This window comes from Sarcophilus harrisii, chromosome 4, assembly GCF_902635505.1.
Source record: "Sarcophilus harrisii chromosome 4, mSarHar1.11, whole genome shotgun sequence".
NCBI classification, from domain to species: domain Eukaryota; kingdom Metazoa; phylum Chordata; class Mammalia; order Dasyuromorphia; family Dasyuridae; genus Sarcophilus; species Sarcophilus harrisii.
Window position 1 is genome coordinate 333,887,238 of NC_045429.1, and position 21,625 is coordinate 333,908,862.

General features: G+C 44.4%; 1 protein-coding gene across 1 annotated transcript in view; it reads left to right on the forward strand.

The window, feature by feature from the left end:
• The window catches only part of LASP1 (LIM and SH3 protein 1), a 59,524-nt gene that overhangs the window by 11,941 nt on the left and 25,958 nt on the right, over nt 1-21,625 (forward strand). The window contains exon 3 of the mRNA XM_031966167.1: nt 12,480-12,564. Within this exon, the coding sequence (XP_031822027.1) occupies nt 12,480-12,564 (85 nt within the window). The remainder of the gene's footprint in view (nt 1-12,479; nt 12,565-21,625) is intronic.

Sequence of the window (21,625 nt, forward strand, 5' to 3'; positions counted from 1 at the left end):
CTGAGATCCTGCAAGTTGGTGGCCCTCATTTCTGTTTGACACCACTGATCTAGGGCATGACTTAGGAGAAAATATGGTACTGGATTTAAATGGTTGCTCCACTATTTACCAGCCCTGTGATCTGGACAAATCATATTTCATGCTCTTTCTTCATCTGTAAAATGGGGACATTATAGTGAAATTTTTTTTCACTATAATGAAAAACTTAATGTGAGAGAAGTACTTTGTAAATCTAGGGTGAGGGGCATGTTATAGAATCTGAATTGTTATTATCTATTAGATTTTTTTTTTTCTCATTTCCACAGCTAGCACTAGCAGCCTTCTCTCTAGAGGCCTGTGGATCTTTTTTTTAATGGGCCAGTGGGTTGGGTAGAGCTTGCCTCTTAATAGTTAACTCTTTTTAAATTTTTTAAAATTTATTTTTAAAACGTATGCGTGGATGATTTTTCAACATTGACCCTTTCATAGCCTTGTGTTTTAGATTTTCCCTCTTTCCCCCTACCTCTCTCCTAGATGGCGAGCATCAATAGTTAATTCTTAAGAAAACCCTCCACAGCTCTGTTACTCCCAGTTCTGTAGTGGGTAGTTTAGGATTCTAGGGTTCCCCTTTGCTGAGAGCCCTAAAAAGAAAGAAAGAGGCTTGGGGAAAGAGGGGAGGTTCAGGGTCTCCTAGGATAATTAACACCAGGAGAGAGCTATACAGTTGGCCCTTTTTTCTTGACTTGAAATTGTCCCACCCCAATTTGGGGGAAGGAAGTCCAGTTTCAGTTCAGCTTAATGAACTTATCCAGCAAGGCACTATAATGGGTGGGAAGGAAGACCAGATTTGTATTTTCATGGATGTGGAGAAAGTCTTTACAATCAGTATAGGTTGTTAACTCTTGTATAATATATTCTTTCAGCATCACTTAAAGTCTGGAGATTGTGTTTACCTAGGATTTGGGGGGGAGGGAGAAGAAATAGCGTCTTTTTCCTCCCAGTATTGCTATATTAGAGTTAACTGACTTACCTGTGGTCACATAACTAGTATATAGTAGATATGACCCATACCTAGGTTTTCCTGATTAAAAGCAAACTGCTGTGATCCCTCTGGCATTAGGCTAGGGTGTTTACTTCTCTTGGATGGTACCCTTCTTGGGATGAGGTGAAATGGGGTGGGGATGGGGTTATTTGAGGCAGAGGACCAGTCATTCAGTCTTAATTCTTGGCTTGGGTTGGGCACCTTTTCCTATCACAGGATGTAAATAGAGAGGCTTATTGTAGGTAAAATGTGCTTGGGAGAAGTGGTGGGGACTTGGGAAATTTGTTTGGGTGGAGAGCACCCCTTTCTGCATTATAAGAAGTCCATAGTTCTAAGTTGTTTCCCCATTTAATTTTTGGGGATAAAAATTCTTTTCTGATGATTGGAGGCTAGAAGGGAGAGGGGTGGTCTCCCCCCACCCCCTCTCAACTGCCTTTATTCTCCCCCCTCCAGCTTCCTCTTCTTTCCTAATAAGCCTCTCCTCTTCAACACCCCCCCACCCCCCAAAAGGGAAATGGGACATTCTTCACATTCTTCAGGGCTCACACAAGTCTAGTAGAGGCTCTGGTTTTCAGCAGCTTCCTCCCAGCATGGGGGGTGGGGGAGTGGGGGGAGAAAGAGCAGTTAACTCCTCGGTGACTGGGTGTTTTTGTCTGATGGAGGTCCTGGCTGAAACAGCCTCTGAGCTCCTCTCCTAAGACAATGTCTTATTTTGTACTGATGCAGTCTTCTGAGAAGTGTCCCCTAGTTAAGAACTCCATGAGTATTGATGGTGGGTGACTTAGGCTTTGTTCATTTCTCATTCTCAGCGGATACTGTGGTTCGTTCTCCTCCCTGGGCTAGGACAGTAGCATCAGGACCTGAAGGATGCTGAAATGTTAATGGGGGCCCAACTGGCTGGTTAGGGGGAGGAGGAGGAGGACAAGAAGCTATTCCATTTCCTTAGCTGAATCCTATAACCCGACAGAGCACAGAGGTCTCTTGTCTCACCCCTGGCTCCGGGCCAGACAGCAAGCTTTTTTCCCTCTTTTCTTCTTCCTTTTGCCCAGGCCCTGAGCTGGAGGAAGGGAACCACCTTGCCAGCCTTAATCCTATCAGCTGATTCTGCCCCTCACAGAAAGGAGGTCCTATTATCCTAATTCTTAGTTCTGATTCTACATATCTCCAGGAGTTTCAACCATCATTCCCCTCAAAAACCTTCCCCAGAACTTAATAGAGTAGAAGAACTACTCCTCTTTGACTGTTTCAGGAGCCTCTGGACTTAGGTTTATTCAGAATGTCTGAGGCATTGTGTAAGTTTTAGGCAAAAGTAAAATTTCCATACTTTACCTCCACTCTTTTTCTTCAAGGGTTGGAGATATATATATATGAACCATCTTTCCCTGCCCCATCAGCCCTTCTCCCAGGATGCAGAGGATTCTAGCATCTAGCTTTGTTTTCTGATAGGGTTGGAGTACTAGCTAATTCTGAGGCTCCTCAACTCTAAGCTGGTCTCCCAGATGCTGTTCCCTCGTTTCCAGGAAAGTTCAAACAGGGAAATGTTCTTCACTGGGCTCTGTTGTCTGTTAGAGTATTTTTCTACTGTCCTTGCTTCTGCCCTTGGGGAGGAGCTCCCCAAGAATTGGAGCTGCACACTTTCATGGGATTGTGAATTTAAAAGCTGGGAAAGAACTTCAGGACGACTGAGTCCAATCCCTTCATTTACAGAGTAGGCAATGAGAGCAGATAGGGTGAATTACTTGCTTAAAGTCACACAGGTAGCACATGGAGTATGGATTCCTTGGCAGATCTTCCAGCTTCAGAGCCACTGCTTTGGGAGGAAGCCTGTGGGTTCTGTTGCCCAATTGCCAGGATGCTAACTCCAGAAAGCCTCTGTCTTTGGTTCATTTGGTCTAAGTACAGGCTGTCATCTCTCCCCCTGCTTTCCTACTACCCCCTCTCCCTGGGGGGAAGAAATAGCAGTGACTTCTTTGTTTCCCTTTGCTCAGCCCATAGACCTTCAGCATCTTGGGAGGCTTTGGGTCCAGCCCCATGACCCGATTTTCCCATTCTGGGCCGAGCTTGACAGCTTACGTCCAATCAGCCTTACGCCAGAGCAAGGGCAAGCAGACATAGTTCCTTAGTGCAGCCCGTCGGTAGGAGTGGGATGTGTCCCACCCTCCTGTGTTGGGAGGAGAGATGAATGGATAGAAGGATTCCCTGGCCAGACTCCCAGGCCCCAGAGGAGCCCAAATCTTTGAGGGGAGCCTTGGAGGTGGGGGTTGGTGGGAAGGAGCTGCAAGAGAGGCGCTTTTTCTTCCTCCTCCTGTTGACTTCACAGGCTTGGGATGTGGCTTCTGGAAAATGTCTCAATCGACAAAAAGGCCTCTTCAGTTTCTTCAAATTTGGGGGGTGGGGGGAAGAAACCAAACTGGCGGCATTGGCTCCCTGCCAACAGCAAGCGTCCCTGGGTCCTGAGACTTCCCGTCTGTGATGGCACATCCCAGTGTGTTCCCAGAGAAGCTGGGGGATGGGAGGTGTATGGGGAAACTTGACGGAGGCTCTGTTGGAATATGAATAAATATATATATATATATGCACACACACATATACACAGATGTGTGTGTGTATATATAGTGTGTGTATGTATGTGTATATATATATATATATATATATTTATATATGTAGTCCAATATAATCTACGCCAAGTTTTCCCTCATATATATACATATGAGGGTCATATTATACAGTCACACACACATATATGTATTCCAATATGGCCTATGTCAAGTTTTCCTCCATATGTATATTTACATACATATATACGTGTGTGTGTGTGTGTGTGTGTGTGTGTGTGGCCTACGCCAAGTTTTCCCCGTACGTACCTATATGTATATATATTGGAAGAGAAGCCTCCTGCTTGTTCTCACATCGGATTTTATCACTTCCAGAGGTGTAAGACACACATCCTTGTACACACGGGGAGGGAGCTGGCTGGCTATACATAGGTTTATAGAGAGAGGGCCCTGAAAAGTTTGTGTGAATGTAAATTGTTGGTAAGAAGGCTTGTATTTTAAAGGTGTCAGGGTGGGGGAAGATGGGTCTAGAGCAGAGACTCTTTTATAATCCTCCCTTTTCTCAAGTCATTCATCTGGCAGGAATTCTGTGTACTGAGTTTTCTTAAAGGGAGGCACACACACAGGCCCTCTCTGAGTCTCTTTGCAAATGGTGTATCAGTTTACTCTTCTTTGCCACAAGCCCAGAAACAAGCTGTCATGGTGGGGTGGGGAAGCCATAGAATGAGCTTGTGCTTCCCTCCCCTGTTTGATCCATAAATAATTGGGAAAGGAGATGGTTTGCTGCGTTGGAGGACATAGCTCAGTCAAGAAAACTTGGTGGGTGGGACAAGAGGAACTTGGAGAATGTGGAACAGAAGAAGAGGGGCTAGATTAAGAGTCACATGGCCTTCAGCTTCTTCCTCTGTAAAATGGGAATAATAATATCCACCTGCCAGGTTGTTGGGAAGCTCAAATGAGACCATGAGGGGAAGTGCTTTGCAGACATTTTAAGACTATATAAATGTGAGCTATTCATTATTTTTATTAGTTCTGATTCTGCTACTAATAATAGTTCTATCATCTTGGGCAAGTCATATCATTTTTGTCATCTAAAATGAGAGGGGAGGGTTGGATTCTATGACTCCTGAGTTTTAAATTGTTGATAATGTTATTAGGAAAAGGGGAAGCAACTCTAGGGACAGATGCAGGGGGAGAGAATTGGAGGAAGGAGCCTTAATTCTAGTTGTGACATAGCCACTGACTAGTCCTGTGACCCCAGTTTTCTCACTTATAAAATGACCTGAACCCAACCCAGCCAGACCTGATGCTTAATGGCCCCAAGAAACCCACATGAGAGAAAGGCAGACCAAAGGGAGAGCTGAGGGAGAAAAGAGATGTTAGTTCAGGGGGATAAGCTCCATTTAGGATTAGCTGGAGCAGCCAGTCTGTTGGAGGAGCATCCTCTGGCTTGCCTGCCCCTTTGTCACCTTGTTCTGATTTCTAAGAAATTCATGGTGTGTTCTGGGAGAATCTGTTATGGGGCCAGGAAGAGAGGAGCAAGGTATTAGTGAAAGGGGGGGAGAAACTCACTGAATGTAGACTGAGAGATGAAAGTTAGAGGCTCTCTGGGGAAGTCATCACCTGTCTGAAGTCACAGAGGTAGAAAGCATCAGAATCATGTTTGTGTCCTTTGATTTTGGAAGTTAACAAGCAGTCCCATGCTGCTTCCTGATTTGCCCTTCCCTCTTTGACACTCTCTTCCCCTTTACTCAGATATTTTCCCTGGGGGCTTTGGGTGGGAAATCTTGGCTTAGTTCTTCCCTCTCCCCTCCTCAAACTTCTCTGTTTTTAGGGAATATAACTGAGGAAGTTCAAGAAGGTGAAGCTTTGACTGGGAAATTGTCTGACCTTGAATGGAAGCTATAACTCGGCTGCTAACCTTTTTGGAGCTGAGGGCGTTAGTGAGAGATTTATGTCATGGGATAGCAAGCTCATAAAAACCAGCATAACTTCCCAAATAAGTAGAATAGCTTATGAAATGCCCCTTCTCACATCCAAAGAATCAGGTTTTTCCAATTAGAAGTGATTTTGAGAGTTTGTTCAGCCAATTCTTATAGTCATCCTTTAAACATCATGGCGGTTTGGGATTTAGCACTCCCAAGACATGGAAAATCTATGCATGGTTTTTTGACCCTTGGTTTGCCCCAGAGAAGAAGACATTGTTTATATTATATATTACTATACATATTGTATACATTTCTGAATTTCTAAACCTTCTGTGTCATCTGCTGGCCTTTGCATATGTTATCTGTGGCTTCTTCAAAATTCCGCCCAAATTTCTATTTAATTTCTTATTACCCATGATGTATAGCAAATATATATGTATATGTATATATATATATATATATGTATATCAAAACTGTAATGGTGAAAGTCTTGATGTGGAAGACTAGTTCCTCACCTGGCATCTGTGAATTTTTTTTTAATATTATGATAATTGTTTTCTTTTGTAATTCTATGTTTCTCATGTTATTTTATGTATTTAAAAACATTCTGAAAAGGAAGTTCATAGGTTTCACCAGACTACCAAACCTAGAATTTGTGACACAGAAATGATTGAAACCAAGTGTATCAGAACCATTTTTCTTCCAGCCAACTGAAGGTCTAACTAGACTTCTTTTTGCCTTCATTGCCATAGCTGATTCACTTTCTTATGTCTTCTCATTGTTGAGGTCTGGGAAGGACTTGCCATTACTCCATTATCCATGCTGCTGCTTCATTACGCTTCTTCTACCTCCTACCCCAGTGGGGCAGAAAGTGAGGAACTGCTTCCAGGAATAGAGTTCCTGTTTTCTCAGGGAGTGTTTCTAGGAATGAGCAACTTCTTCTGGAGTCAGGATGTTGAGGCTTTGGATTATTTGAGAGATCCAGATTATTTCCTTTGTTTATTCTAAGTGGTTACCAGTACCACTTTTGGGGGGTCTAAATAAACAAGCTTATAGTTTTTGAAGGGGGTAGACTTAGTGGGAAGTTCACAATGGGTGGCAGATTGGGGAAGAGAGAGCTACACTTATATCCCCACTAATTTCCCTTGGCCTTGTTGCTTTTCCCATCTTAGAAGCTAGGTTTTGGAAAGCAAGAAAAATGAAACTGCTATACTCTTTAGGAGGTTGTTCCCATAGTCCACGACCTTGAGAGCTCCAGGCTCCAATGGAGAGAGAATAATTTTCCCATCCACTCTTCCCTGTACCATCTCCCATCTGTGGGTGAGAGAGTGGACTGGTTTTTGTCCTTCTGAGTCCTTTCAGTAGAGCTTTCCAGGTTAGCACCTTTGTTACTATAGGCAGATTATAAAATGAGAAAGGAGGTCTTCCTCCAGACTGATTGGCTGGCACTATTCCCTCTTTACAAGGCAGTTGGAGCTGTGCCACGGGTGACAGTGGATTGGGTTAGGGGAAGCCTGTGCTATTGATCCTTCCCCCATTTCTGGGAGATGGTTGCAGAGGCCAGTACCCTTGGATGTCCCCCCCTACCCCCTCTTCCCCTTATCCTGACCTAGATGGCAAAGATGGTAGATGGTGGTAAGACAAAATTGTAGGAGTAGGAAGTGGGGACACTTGATGAATGCTGGCATGCCAATGTTGTCCTTGCCTCTGTCACCTTAATCCATGCCTGGGATGTTAGCGTTGCTAATAGCAACAGCTGTCACACCACAGGGCCCCAGTTGCCTGTCTGTGTCTTCGTCTCATCCAGACAGGCAGGGAATAACTTTGTCTTGGTCTTAGCCTTATAAATGCTGGATTTTTCCTCCCATTGGAGCTTCAGCCAGTTTTCCTCTCCTTAAGATCTCAGCTTTTTCCTCTCCTCCTGGGTCTGTCTTCTTCCCCAGGGATAACCAGAGGTTGATGATGATTGTATGATTGGAGAGATAGTTCATGATGAAGTGCTGAATACTTGGAAACTGATTTAGATTTAGGAGAAGAGAGTCAAAACTCCCCTCTACAGGGGTTTTTAGATAAGAACAGAAAAAGTTTATAGGAACTAGAAGGGACTTTGGAAACTATCCATCCCAGTCTTTGTAGATGAGAAAACTAAAATCCAGAGAGAAGGTCCCTCATACTCTACTTAGGGCTTCTATTTCTGAGTATCTTTTCTGGTATTTCTGCCCCTACTTATCACCCAAGCAAGCCTAAAACTGAAAGTTAGGAGATCTGGGTGCTTTTGTTTGGTGACCAGAAGGAAAGCGTCTCCTGAAGAACTGAAGGACACAAGAAGATGGATATGGGAGAAAGGGCAGCTTTAGGAGGGAGGAGGAAACTAAGGATTTCCTAGCTCCTACTTCTGAATAGAAGCAAAATGAGGGTGGGAACTGGAAAGTCTTAAGGTTCATTACTCCTCACCTTTCACCTCCTAAAAGGATCCATGACCCTAATTGTAACCCTACTCCTTCCTTGCCCCATGACATATTCCCTTAGCTAACCCATGCTTTCTATCCCAAGGTAGTATGAGCTTTAACACCAAGGCAATAGGTATCTGCAAGGAATCAGAAGAGACACATATGAGCCCGGGCCAGATGCTGACATGGAACTAGGTTGTCTCATCTTCCATTCTAGGGTTCTCCCTCTCCCTGAACTCCAGCTTTGTAGCTTCATGTCTTTCCTGTCTCTGCCTGTTTTCCTTTTCCCTTCTGTTGTCTCCTGAATGGCCTCCCCCACCCGAAAACTCTCCTTTGCTGCCTGTGCATGCTTGCTGGTGCTCAATTCTGCCTGGAGCTGGGGATGAGGTTGCCATGGGAACCTAAGGAGCAGAGAACTGGGAGGGGGGAGGGGAAAAGATGGGAAAGCCCTCTATGTCTCGCCAGTGGTGGTTCTGGTGGTGTTGGAGGAAAGCAGGTTGCCTCGAAACAGTCCTGAGTGTCTTTTCTTCCACCTTCCACCTTCCTGTCCCTGATCCCTTAAAAGGGTGGGGTGCAGGATAAAGACAGCAGTGTTGATGGTGAGTGAGCTAGACTGGTATCTCTGGCTTTCTCTCCTGTTGAACCAAGTTAATCTGATGTGGGATTAAAATTCCTACTCCTAGATTAACCTCTGTTGGAATCCAAGCTGGTTCTCCCCTTCTCTACTCCCCACTTCCTCCAGTTGTCAGGGTGGGTTGGGTTTTCCAGCTGTCACTAAAGCTAGAGTCTATCAGGGAGAGGTTGTTCTAGGAGAATAGCTCACTGGGAATCTTTTGGGGTGATGGTAGTGAGTCAAGCGGGGGAGCTAGGGTCCCCCCAGAACCCCAGTGAGAAAGAACAGAATGCTAATGGAAAGAGAATGGGGTGTGTGTGTTGGTGTAGGAGAGGTGTATGAATGTGTACTACATGTATGTGAATATATATTTTTCTCCTTATAAAAAGCCGCTACTCAGTTTTAACCATGTATAGGCAGGATCACAGGAAATGCTTAAAGCTCCTCGTTCTTCTCTCAGCTATGGGTGTCAGCTGCACTGAACATTGCTTAACCCCTTTCCCCCCCCATCCTACTTTCAGCCTAGCAACCTTAAACACATACTTACACACACAAACAAACATGCACATACACTACTACCCCCACCATTTAACACGCAGTACAGGTTTTCTCTCCATAGCTACCAATCCCCCTTCTCTCTCTCTGAATATACACAGATGTCTTGGACACAAAGGCTTCAAGGTGAGATGAATCAGTCATCAAGAGGTCGCTTCTGCTTCTCAATCTGACCCTATCCAGCCAAATGAGGCTCTTTTATATTTAAGTATGCCCCATTTTGACCCCATCATAATCCCATCCCAAGAAAAGAAAGACATTGCAGTTTATCATGTTCCAGGCTCTCAATGCAAGGAAATTCTTCCTAAGAGTTCCCCCTCAAATAGTCTTGTTTGCCTTTCGTGGTCCAGTGGATGCAAAGAGGGAATGCATCGAAGAAAGCTACTATGTTGTCAGGGACCATGCTGTCTGGTGCAAAGAGAATGACTCTCATGTTAACTTACCAACTCTCTTAAGACTTTCTTGCCAGCCTCCTCTACATGCACTCTCTGCTTGTCCTTTTCTCACTCCGCTTTAGGAACTGGCTGTCCTAGGTGTGTGTGCATGGGGTGACATGGGAATAACTGGAGAATGGTGGGTTTGGTCATTCACTGGTTTCAGCAATAGAGGACTACTTCATCTGGGGTCAGCATGGAGAGTCAGACTGTCTTTGGGGAATTCCTGTTTGGGGAATGATGTTGGTGACAGATCACATTTACGTGGATCACATTGGGTTTACCTGTTACTTTCCTCACAGTTGTCTGTGAGGTCAGTGATACCAGTTTTATCATTCATATTTAACAGATAAAAAAATCAGATTTGGAGAGGTTTGGGGGCCAAGTTTGCCTAGGAAGCATCAACATCAGTCCTCCCACAATTCTTCTTATACAGATATATAATACGTGTACCTACACACACACATATACACCCACATACATATATTCATGTATACACATATATTTGTCTCTGTGTCTCCCTTTCTCCATAACCCCAAAGAAACTCTGGCTCAGGAACACATTGTTGACTTAGTTGTGAAGGTAGTTAGATTTTTCCAGTCCCATTTGGGGGACATAGTGGGCATTGAGGTGATCCTCAGGAGATTCAGGAATGAGGGAAGGCCAGCTTTTCTGATGGATCAACAAGTGAGCATGACGGAGGCCTTGGTGAATAAGGGCTGGCTGGAATATTAGTTGTGGTTCAGTCGATTTTCAGTTGAGTCCTGCTCTTTGTGACCCCATACATAGATATTCTTGGTGCCTCCCTCTTTTCCCACCCTGAATCTCTAAGCATTTGCTGAATTTCTAGCTGTATAACACCTCCCTCACCTGAATCCTTCCCACTATTTATGTAGCCACACATCCAGCATTCAGCTCCTCTCGCCTAGACTATTACAATGGCCACCTAATTACATTTAATCGAAATGATTTTGCTTAACTACAGTTCATCCCTTCCCCCTCAGTAAATTCTCTCCTCTATAAACGCCTCTGTTTGGCTTTAAAGCCCAGATCACTCTCCCCCCTACTTTATCAGCTTTGTTGTATACAACTCTTTCTAAGTTCTGTGGTCCAGTCCCACTGACGTTGTTACTCTCTGAACATATTATTTTCATCTTTCCTCCCTGTGCCTCAGCACAGGCCATCCTGTGCCTGGAAGCAAATGAGTTTCAGCTCTTTGTGAACCTTAAAGTGCTATCTATCTAGTGTTTATTGTTGTTACATAATGTGCTTTCTCATCACCATCTCTGAGAATCATTTACTTCTTTCCTGACTGACCTCCAACCTACAATCTCTTGCAGAAGCCTCTTCTGATCTCCTTCTTTTCTCCCCCAGACTACCTTGTATTTTTTTTGTGTGTTTATTCTTTGCTTAGATAAGTGCATGCTATATAGTTTCCTGTTGCTGGGGTATTTAACATGGGATCAATGAGGTCTTATGTGAGTAAATTTCAGGAGTATGTGTAAACTTAGATGGGGAAAATATCTTTTTTCCACTAATATGCAATTGAAATTTAGTATTTCCTTCAATTATGAATTTAGAAAACTATAATTCTCAGAAAAGACAACTTTATCAAAGTTGTTCACAACACAAAAGTTCAGAGCTCCTGCTTTATAGAGTATAAACATGCACAGTTTCCTTTTCATCCCCATCAGCAATCATGGTACCTGGCATTTAGTTTTAAAAATAAAGAGAGAAGGAAACCATTCTCCCTTCCCTCCAATATGTCGTTAACATTTATATGTGGCCTATTCTGTGCCAGGTACTGTGTGAAGAGCTTTATCATCATTATCTCATTGCAACAGTTTTGGGAAGTGGATGCTATTAAAAAATAGCACTTCATTTTACAGATGAGGCAACTGAGGCAAACAGCTTAAATAACTTGCCCAGTGTCTGAGGCCAGATTTGAATTTGAATTTGAACTTCCTGAATCTAAGCCCAGCTTTTTCCCCACCATGACATTTAGCTGCCTCTAGTTTAATAATGCTTTTTGGTTGATCTTGGGAATGAAGACCAAACATTTATTAAAACTTTCTATGTACCAGGCACTGGTAAGTACCAACCAGGTACAAACAAGTATACACAGGACCAATAGGAGCTTTTTGAAAGGGGAAAAGACTCTACTATTGGAGGGGAAATTGGGAAAGGAATCGGCAGTGAAAGGAGTGTTTACAGAAGTATCATACAAGAAAGAAATCTGGAATTAGCAGGGGGCTGGGCCAGGTTATGGTGATTGAATATAGTGGGGTTTCATGCTCCGGGACTGTGCTGAAGATCAGTTAGATCAGTGGTTCTCAAAGTCTGGTCCAGAGCATTCTAGGAATCTCTGAAATCCTTTCAGAGAGTCTACAAATTCATAATTAGTTTTTATTTTTAATGTGATCAATATCTATAACTATAAACCACATAAACAAAAACTCTTTGGACAGATCCTCAATCATTTTTAATAGGATAAAGATAGTGAGAACAAAAGTTTGAGGACCACTGAATTAGACAGCTGAGTAGGATGGAGAAAGGGCTTGAGGCAGAGAGACTCCAGACTATTGCAATAATGCAGGTGATGGGCAGTTAGTGGATGGAGTTGGGAAGACTCATCTACCTAGCTGGGGGTCTCTAAGCGAGTCATTTAACCCTGTTTGCCTCAGTTTCCTCGTCTAAGAAAAGAGCTGGAGAAGAAAATGGCAAACCACTCTATGCCAAGAAAACCCCAGATGGAGTCATGGAGAGTCTATAGGATTGAACAATAACAAATTGAGATTATACCGGGCTGGTGACAGTGTCAGAAGAGTATGCCGGGAGAATACGATGGAGGTGGGGTGGGGTAGGAAGCCCCCATTTCCTCTGCCTCTGAGGATGATCGCCTCCCCCCACTTCTGTTTTCCAGACACTACCCCAAGCAGTCGTTCACAATGGTGGCTGACACCCCTGAGAACCTGCGTCTTAAGCAGCAGAGTGAGCTCCAGAGCCAGGTAAGGAAGAGCCGGGGTTGGGACCTGGGTGCTGCTTGGTGGTGTAACCTTGGCCTTTGGCAAGGGTTCCTTCCCCTTCCAGTTACACAACAGGCTTTGGGGCAGCTACCCCTTTTCTCCACCCCTCCCCCGCCCTTGCCTTCTATCCACAAACTCGTACCATGCAGTAGGAGATGGGGTGACCTTTGAGAGCTCTCCATGTTCTTGAAACTCTGATAGTGACTCATGTTTCTGTGGGGCTCTTAAAAAAGATTCACAAGCGTTTTTCTCATAATACCTTGTAAGGGAGATTGGGTAAGTGTGCGTCCCCATTTTACAGACGAGGCAATCGAAGCTTTAAGCAGTTAAAGTATTTGCCCACATAGAGTAATTGTCATCCCTGTTATTTGCCCACATACTGTATTTTCATCTTTGTGTTTTATTTGAGGAAGCTGGAGCTGAGGGAGGTTGTGACTTGCCTGAAGTCGAGTAAATTTGAAGTGTCTCCGGTTCTCTCTCCTTCCCCCCACTAGCCCCTGACACGGTTCCTTTGTATTTCCTGGGAGTGGTCATGGGCTCAGTTGGGAGGAACCTGGTCTGGGTCTGGTCTAAGGCCCCCATTAGGTGTGTTCCTGGCCTTTAAGTGAATATTTATGTAGCGTTTGCCATCCATTGCCTCATCTTCTTTGAGCCTTTTATCTCAATGTGAAGGTCTGTGTTTTAAATCTCAGTTCTGATACTCTCTGGCCACATGATTGTATCTAAGTCTTTTTGCTTTTTTCAACCTCAGTTTCATTATCTGTAAGATGGCTTAATAAAACTCAAGCCCTACTTGGGGTATCTTCAGGAAGAGCTTCAGGAAAGCTAGAGAAATGTAGTTTGTTGCTGATAGAATAATAACTATAGGAAGGCATGAATGGGGGGAAACCATTTAATTCAGTTTGGTGCTATGCACTAAGCATGACACTGAGCACTGGCTGTAAGTTAATCAGAAAGGCCCCTTGGCCCTAGGGGAACAGCAGAACCGGTGACATCTTGTTCATCGGGCTATTTTCTTGAATAAAAGTCTGATCTGTGGCTGGTGCTATGGGCTTTGGCAGCCTGGGCTCTTCTGCTTCTTCCGTTGCTGGAGAGGTGGGGGTAGGGGGGAAGTGCAGCGCTTGCGGAGGAAGTAGTCGGGCTCCAACGGTGGTCTGACCATGAGAGAGTTCTTCAGGCAGGACCCGAGAGACAGGGCTGTGAAGTGAGGAGACTGGCTTCAATTTAAACCAGCACCCCCCACGCTTGGCCAAATGACCTTAGGAGGCCCTTGGGTTGTGTGGCTCTGGGTAGAAAGGTTTAGGGTCTGAGAAACCTGAGTTCAAATGCAGATTCAGGCACTTAACTAGCTGTGTGACCCCCAGGCATTTAGCCTTTGTATGTTGTAAGGGAGATTGGAGCTTTTGTTGTGAGGCTCAAATGAGATATTTGTCACATGTTTAGCCCTTTAGTAGATACTTAATAAATGCTTACTCCTTCCCTTCCTTCCCTTCCTTTCTTCCCTCCCCTCCCTCCCTCTCTCACTCTTCTCCCTCCCTTTCTTTCTTTCTTCCCTTCCCTCCTTCCTCCCTTCCTTCCTTCACTCCCTCCCTCCCTCCTTTCCTTCTTTCCTTCCTTTCCTTCTTTCCCTCCCTCCCTTCCTCCCTCCCTCCCTCCCTCCCTTCCTCCCTCCCTTCTTCCCTCCCTTCCTCATTTCTTCCCTTTTACCCTCTCTTCCTCTCCCTTCTTTCCTTCCCTCTTTCCTTCAGAAGTTTTATTATTGAGAGTGAATTCTCAACTACCCATCATAGCTGCCTTCTCTCCTTGAATCATTCACATTGGGGCTGTATTATGTTCAGGATAGGGGAAAAATTTGCCAGAAACTGGCCCAGGTGGTGGTCGGTAGCTATCCATTATACAGACTTAGGGCAGCGAGATAAAAAGCCAGGCCTAAATTGGAGAAAGCCAGACATAACTCATGTTTTCTCTTCAGAGAGTAGCAAATGACCAGACGGTGGTCATGGAATGTCAGAGCTGGAACAGGACCTCCCTTACTTTAGTTCATCCCCCTTATTTTTCTTTTTTATATTGGGAGAAACTGAGACCTGGGGAAAAGGCCTCAGTAATTTGTCCTATGGCACATGTCAGCTTAGTGAACAAGTTCCAGCTCGGTCTGGAGTTTCCGGTCTAATTCTGTTATTCCTTCTTCTGTACCACAGATAACTTCTAGTCTTAGTTCCTAGCCAGGGAGAAGTCTGGTGGACTTCCTGAGGGGCTGCCTCCTCCAAGGAGCCTTTTTCTGAGGTGGCTCCCAAATTCCCTTACCTCATCCAGAGAACTTGACCAAGAAGAGGAAGGGAGACTTATAACTAACTGATCATTTGTGATTGCTCTTGGGCTACCTCCAATTCCCTCTGGGCTACTGGCACTGGGCTACTTTCACTGGAGTGAAAGAAATGCACAACAATAAACATTAGTAATAAAATATATATATATATATATACCTGACTTTGGAATGCATGATATGGGTTCGCCAACCCCCCCCCGGAAAAATTTCCTTCCTCATTCTCTTTGGCCCAGGCTGATAATAAAACAAATAGACTTTTGCTGAGCACATAGGTGAGGAAAGCAAGGGGATCATAGCTCCAGAGCTAGAGAGACCTTAGACAAGACATAGTCCCCTTTATTTTATAGAGGCAACCCCTGGGTATTTTGAGTAATGGTCGTTTTCAAAATACTCTGTAAAGCAGAGAGCTCATATATAGCATGAGGAGCACCTTAAGAGCTGGGCTATGAGAAACTTCTGCAGGACAGGGCTGTTAAGAAGCTGGGAGTTAATTAAATTTCGTAAATATTAATTAATTAATGTAATCTGTTTCATGCTAGACACTAGCAATGTGGAAACAGCCCCAAAAATCAAAACCTTTTTACTAATTTAAGGTACCTGAGTTCAAATTTTTTGCTTTAGCATGACCTTAGAGAAAATGCTTCTTTCTTTGAGATTCAGTTTTCCTAAGTGAGAAGTTCCCTATAGAAGAATTTGTTTGTTTTTGTACCTGGCATTGACCCTTTCTTAGTCTCCCACATTAGAACATTGTGTGTATTTCTAAATTCTGGAGGAGGGAAGAAAGGAAGTTCATTTTTACACATGGCCGCAGTTCACATCTGTCTCTTCAGAGACCCCCGCCTCTGCTGTAGGGGAGAAGCTGCAATTATTCGGCAGTGGGTGAGCTTGCCAGGCACGTTGGTACAAGAGGGGTGGCGCCAGGCTGCTGCTGGGGGGCATATCAGCAGGGAGGCTCAGGCCAAACAAGGAGTCTTTGGCAGGCTTCCTGGGGTGGGGATGGGGGCCCAGCAGTGCCCACTTTGGTAAGGATTCCTGCCAGACCCCCCCATTTTGGGGTAAAATTGGAGACCAGCTGGCCTCAATGACTGGGATAAGGTTTCACCAAATGTCAGCTTGGAGAGGCGGGACGCTGGGTCTTCCCAGAGCTGTCCTGTAACATCTGCCCCCTCAGCTAAATCCCCCAAACAGCTGAAGGGATATGTGAATTTTGGCCAAAGTCCCAGCTTTAAGTGCCCCTTCTCCTCCAGCTCCTAACATTCTCACCCTTGAGACAAATAGGAAACTTTTATGGAGCTGATTTATAACTGTAGATTCTCTTGTCAGGGTCAGGGTTTTAGGCTGGGTGTGTGGGCACTCTGGGAAAGGTCTCCAGACTGAGATCCTAACGAGACCCTCCCAGACAAACCCAGTCAGAAAAGCAGAACACACACACGCAGACATACATACTTGGTACACACACTTTTATACACACCCTTTCAAGGGGAGAGAAATTCTAGACCTCCTCATGATAGAGATCTTAATTCCCCTTTCTTTTGTCTGAGTCACAAAGGAGGCAGCTGTAGCTCTTTTCTCCCCACAGCATCAAATACCTGAGAAAGAAACAGGGTCAGATAGAGAAAGAGAGACAGACAGACAGAAAGTGTGAGAGAGGGAAAGTGTGTATGGTTTAGGGATGAGGGAAAAGATTCATACTGGACATTGGGGAACCAGGTATAGGTGATAGCCAGTAATTAGAGAGTGTGTGCACTTGGTGAAGGTTGTGGATAAAACCAGATCTTATAAAGAAACTAGATAATTTCATATTTTTTCTTGAGAGGTGTGGTAAGTGGTCTGATAGTCATGGAATGTTAGTCTCTTTCCCTCTCTCTCTCCTTCCCTTCCCTCTTTCCTTCCTTCTTCCTTCCCTTCCTCCCTCCTTCCCTCTCTTCTTTCTTTCCTTCCTTCCTTTTTTTCTTTCTTCTTCCTCCCTCCTTCCTTTCTTCTCTCTGTCTCTTCCTTCCTTCCCTTTTTTTCTCCCTCCCTCCTTATCTTTCTTCCTTCCTTCCTTTTCCCTTTCTCTCCTTCCCTTCCTTTTTTCCTACATCCTTTCTTTTCCTCCCCCCTCCCCTAGGAAGGTTAAATAAATTCATGGGCATACATTACAGGGAGCATTTGAACCCAGCTTCTCTGACTCTGCTGTTGGTTTATTCTGGAAGCTAGTTTCTCAAGCTCTTTGTCAAGTTTCTGTTCTTAAGTTGGGACATCTTTCTGGCAACAACTATATTTGGTGACCAGTTAAAAACAGAGAAATGGGTCTGGCTGTCCCCAGATCAGGCTGCCTGACTCAGGCTGGGGAGGATGGTGCTGGGGAGGTAGACTACATTAGCCTGTGCTTCCTGAGGTGCCTGAGGACTGGAGACAGGGCTGCTAAGGCTAGAGCATAATAAAGAGGTCCTCAGCCTTCTCCCATCATGTCCTCTGCTGCTAAGAGGAGGAAGAAGCAGTTCAGGCAAGTGCTTCCTTTTTCTGGATCTGTCTGTTTCTCAACTCTGTGTCTCCATCACTTTGGAAACCCAACCTGTTCTATTTTGGAAATCGACCAATCTATTTTGGTTGGTTTGTTTTTCCTGTGTCTAAACTGGTTCCCTCAAAGTAGTACCTTTGGTGTCTGGGACACCTTGGGCTACCCCCACTGGGGCTGGCAACCACAGGGTTGGCTTACTCCTCTGCCTGGGTGTCCATCCAGAAATGACCATTTTAGGGACTCCACCCTGAGCCTTGGCAAAGGAGGGGTAACTCTTCCTCCTCCTCTCATTAATCACACCTACACTGACCAGGCATGGATGGACTGAAGAATGGAATCTAAGTTCCCTTTCTTTTAATCCCGTCTCATTTTTTATCTTTCTTTTTTCCCTTCTCCTTCCCCTTCTCTTTCCCCTTCCCCTTCCCCTTTCCTTTACTTTTTGCCTTTCTACCCCCCTTCCCCTGCTGCCTTCCCTTTGGGATTAAGTGACTTGTCCAGGGTCATACAGCCAGGTAGTGTGAAGTGTCTGAGTCCAGATTTGAACTTAGGTCCTTTTGACTTCAGGGTTGGTGCTCTATCCACTGTACCATTTAGCTGGCCCTATTAATTTTTTAAATACATATTTCTTTATGAATCAGGAGAGAAAAATCAGAACAAAAATTAAAAATCACAAAAGAAAAAAAATTAGAAGAAAAAGTGAACATATATTAAATTTCAATCTCCCTTCCTTCCTTTCTTCCTTCCCGCCCCCTTCCCTCTCTTCCTTCCCTTTTTAAATAAAATTTGACTTTTGTCTTTTTGTACCATCCAGATATCTCCTAGTATCCCTTCTCTTGCTCACAGAGAACCATCCAACAAAAAATATTTTAAAAGAAAAAAATCAGCAAAACTAACCATTACATTAAAAAGAAGCAACCCTAAATATGTATAATGTTGCATATCCACATTCCTCCAACCTTGCAAAAGAATGGGGTGAGGGTATCTCTTCCTTTCTCTTCTTGGAATGCATGTTCTTTATAATTTCACAACATTTATTTTTGGTTGTTTTGTAGGTCTTTTCCATTTTAATCTTGAACTCATTGTGTTCATTATTTTCCTGACTGTGCTTTACAGTGTTGTACCCCTTTCCATTTTGCTCTTAGATCCTGAAATAGGGAAAGGTTAGAGGATGTCAAGAGTGAGAATTTTCCTTTTTTAGACAGGCAAATAACCATACTCCAATCCCTAGCTCCTTGTGGCGGACTCAGATGTCCACTTCCTCCTTCTTGGAGACCAGGTCTGCGGGGGAGGGTATAGATTACAGGTCTGAGGTGGGTGTGGTCTTTCTCTTCCTTGAGGAGGAGAACCTCTGCCTGATACCTTAAGACCCATGGATAGGTCTGAGAGCATTGCAAAGGTGTAGACAGAGGAAACTTAGGCTTTATTTAGCTGGGTGGTATAGTAGAGAGCTGCACTTAGAAAGGCACTAGCCGTGTGACTCAGGTCACCTATGCACTTGGGTTAAGGCTCATTGGTTTCTTTATTTCTAAAACAGGGATAAAAATAGCATCTGTCTAACAAGCTGGTGAGGATCACATGAGGTAACATATGTAGTTTTTATCTAAATGTTGGTTTTTAGTGATTGTCCCTTCCCAGGTACTGGGATGAAGAATGTCTGCAATGGCTTTGCTTAGAGCCCTGTTTTCTGCCCTTTTCCTGACCCTCCCTGGCCTACTGTTCCAAGCATAAAAGTGAATCACCCCTTTGCACAGCTGTGTTGGGATTAGGGGTGGGGAGGAAGGCTAAGAATTAGCTGATGTCACCATAGTGGACATTACCCTGTATAAAGGGCCACAAACCTTATAAGGGCAGAAAGATTCAACCCAGATGAGTGAGAGTTGGGAGAAGAATGAGGTTCCATCAATGAGTTGTCCCTAAGCCCCAGGTCAATTGGGGCAGCAATCCTGCCCCCAAAGAGGTTAGAACTTAACCAAACTGACTTGGTAGGAGATGTTAAGAGCGATGAGGAGATGGACAAACAGCCTCAAACATTTAGCAGTCACTTAACCCTGATTGCTCCAAAACAAAACAAACAAACAAACAATATATATATATATATATAACTTGAATGAAGAATGGTCATCCTAAGATCATAGATGGAGAGTTAGAAAGGATTTCAGAGATCACCTAATTCAATGGGTAAAGAAACTGTGGGACCAGAGAAGTATCCTTGGGCCACATGGAGATCTCCATAGCTGCAAGGGACTTGTCCATATTTCCTATTTAAAAGATGAGAAAGTGAAGGGTAAGAAGGATTTTTACCCAAGTCCCTTTGACTCTATATTTAGTACATTGCCCATCCCCAGAGTTTCCATTTTACCCATTGCTTAATGGGTAGCTGGTGAAGGTTTTTTGAGTAGGTGGGAAATGGAATCAAAGCTTTGCTTGGAGGGAGATTGAGTAGTTTCTGGAATCATCAGATCTCTAGAGCTAGAAAGGACCTGAAAAGCCAGTAACCTTCAGTTACCCCTCCGCCCTCCCCCTTTTTTTTTTCTTACAGATAAGGAAACAGATCTAGGGAAATTAAGCAGTATGTTCAAAGTCAGAGCTTTGAACCTGGAGTCTTTGACTCAAGTTGGCATTCATACTGCCTTCACTTGAATGTAGGGTAGTAAGAGACACCCTACTTGAGAGATGGCTCTTTTTTGAGGGTTTGGCAAGTCAACTGGAGTCTCTAGATCTCCATTTTTAACTCTGTAAAGTGAGGTCAGCCTGAGATAATGAGCTTTCAGGTCCCTTCCTGTCCTAAATCTGTCACCTTTTGGATGTAGCAGCACAGCAGAGCCCTGCCATGTTAGCTTTGCTGTAAGCAGTGTCTGATCTCTAGCTGCTCTTGTCATCCCAAGAGCCCACAGTCCTTCCCCCCTTCTTCCTCCCTTAGCCTTCCCCTCCCCTTTAAATATTCTGCAGCCAGGCCACACTCCTGGAGCTAACATTTGTTAGCTTCTGCTGAGCCCCAAATAGCCTGTAGCTCAGACTTGTGGTCTTACTGGGGTTTAGCCCCCCAACTTTAGTGCAAAAACAGCGGATGTCGGAGGGAAGACTTGCATTTGGGCTTTTTGGGTTCTGGAGGCTTCCTCTCTGCTCCATCATGACATCCTGCCTCTTACTCTCAAGCTGGTCCCAGGATCCCATGACCTGGCCCTGTAGTCCTACCCCAGAAGCTAGAGGGATTCCCCTGTCCACTGGGAAGGGTCTTGGTACCCTCCATGCGAGCAGAGCATTGACATTTTTACATGACTGAGAATGACTTCTCAATAAAGACAGACAGGGGAGGCTGGGTCCGGAGTTAGGCCTGAGTTCTGGTGACCAGGGACACTCCAAAGGCCTTGTTTCCTGGCCCTTTGGGCAAACATTTAGTAAGGCTGAGTCAGAGATGCAGTCCTTGGACTCGCTGCCTCATGGGATGTCCTGAGGAAAGCGTTCTGTGTGTGTGTTGTTGTGATGGCATATTCACAGGGTCCTGACCCAGGCTTTGGAAGCCTTCAGAGTACTGGAGATTGGGAGCCAACGACAGGTGGTGAGGGGTGGGGGATTGGGGGGGACCGGAATCATCTGGCTCAGCCTGACCTCTGGCCTCCCTCCCTGTGCCTGGGAACAACCCGGATCTCATCCCGGAAACTCTCAGGAGGCTTGGTCATGTGGTCCATGTCCTGGGCTGACCTGCCTTTCAGGGACTGGGCCATCCCCCCATGGAGGAAATATGGGCTGGAGGTGGGAGGAGAGAGGAACTAACAGGAAAGGAACAGCTGCTTAGAGGGAGGCTGAAGGCCCAGGGACCTGTACCCCCACTGATTCCCAATGCATGTGGGAGAAAAGAGGAAGAACTTTCAGAGTCCTTTTTTTTCTTTCCCTAATGATTATGATGATGATAAAAATAAAATAATAAAGTTATCTAATTATGATGATAAAAATGAAATAATAATAGATAATAAAATTTTAAAATGAGTTTTTTTAAGTTATTTTATTGAGACTAATCATTACTATCAAGTGAGAAATAAAATTAGGAAGATGTATGTCTATCAAACAGGTTTACCATTATTGTAATGATAACCAGCACAGAGTCCAAGTCAAAGACAGATTCCCAATAAAAGATAAAATTCTCACTATTCTTCTGGTGAGATTTATGTAGACTACACATATGATCATATATATGCATATATACATATATATAT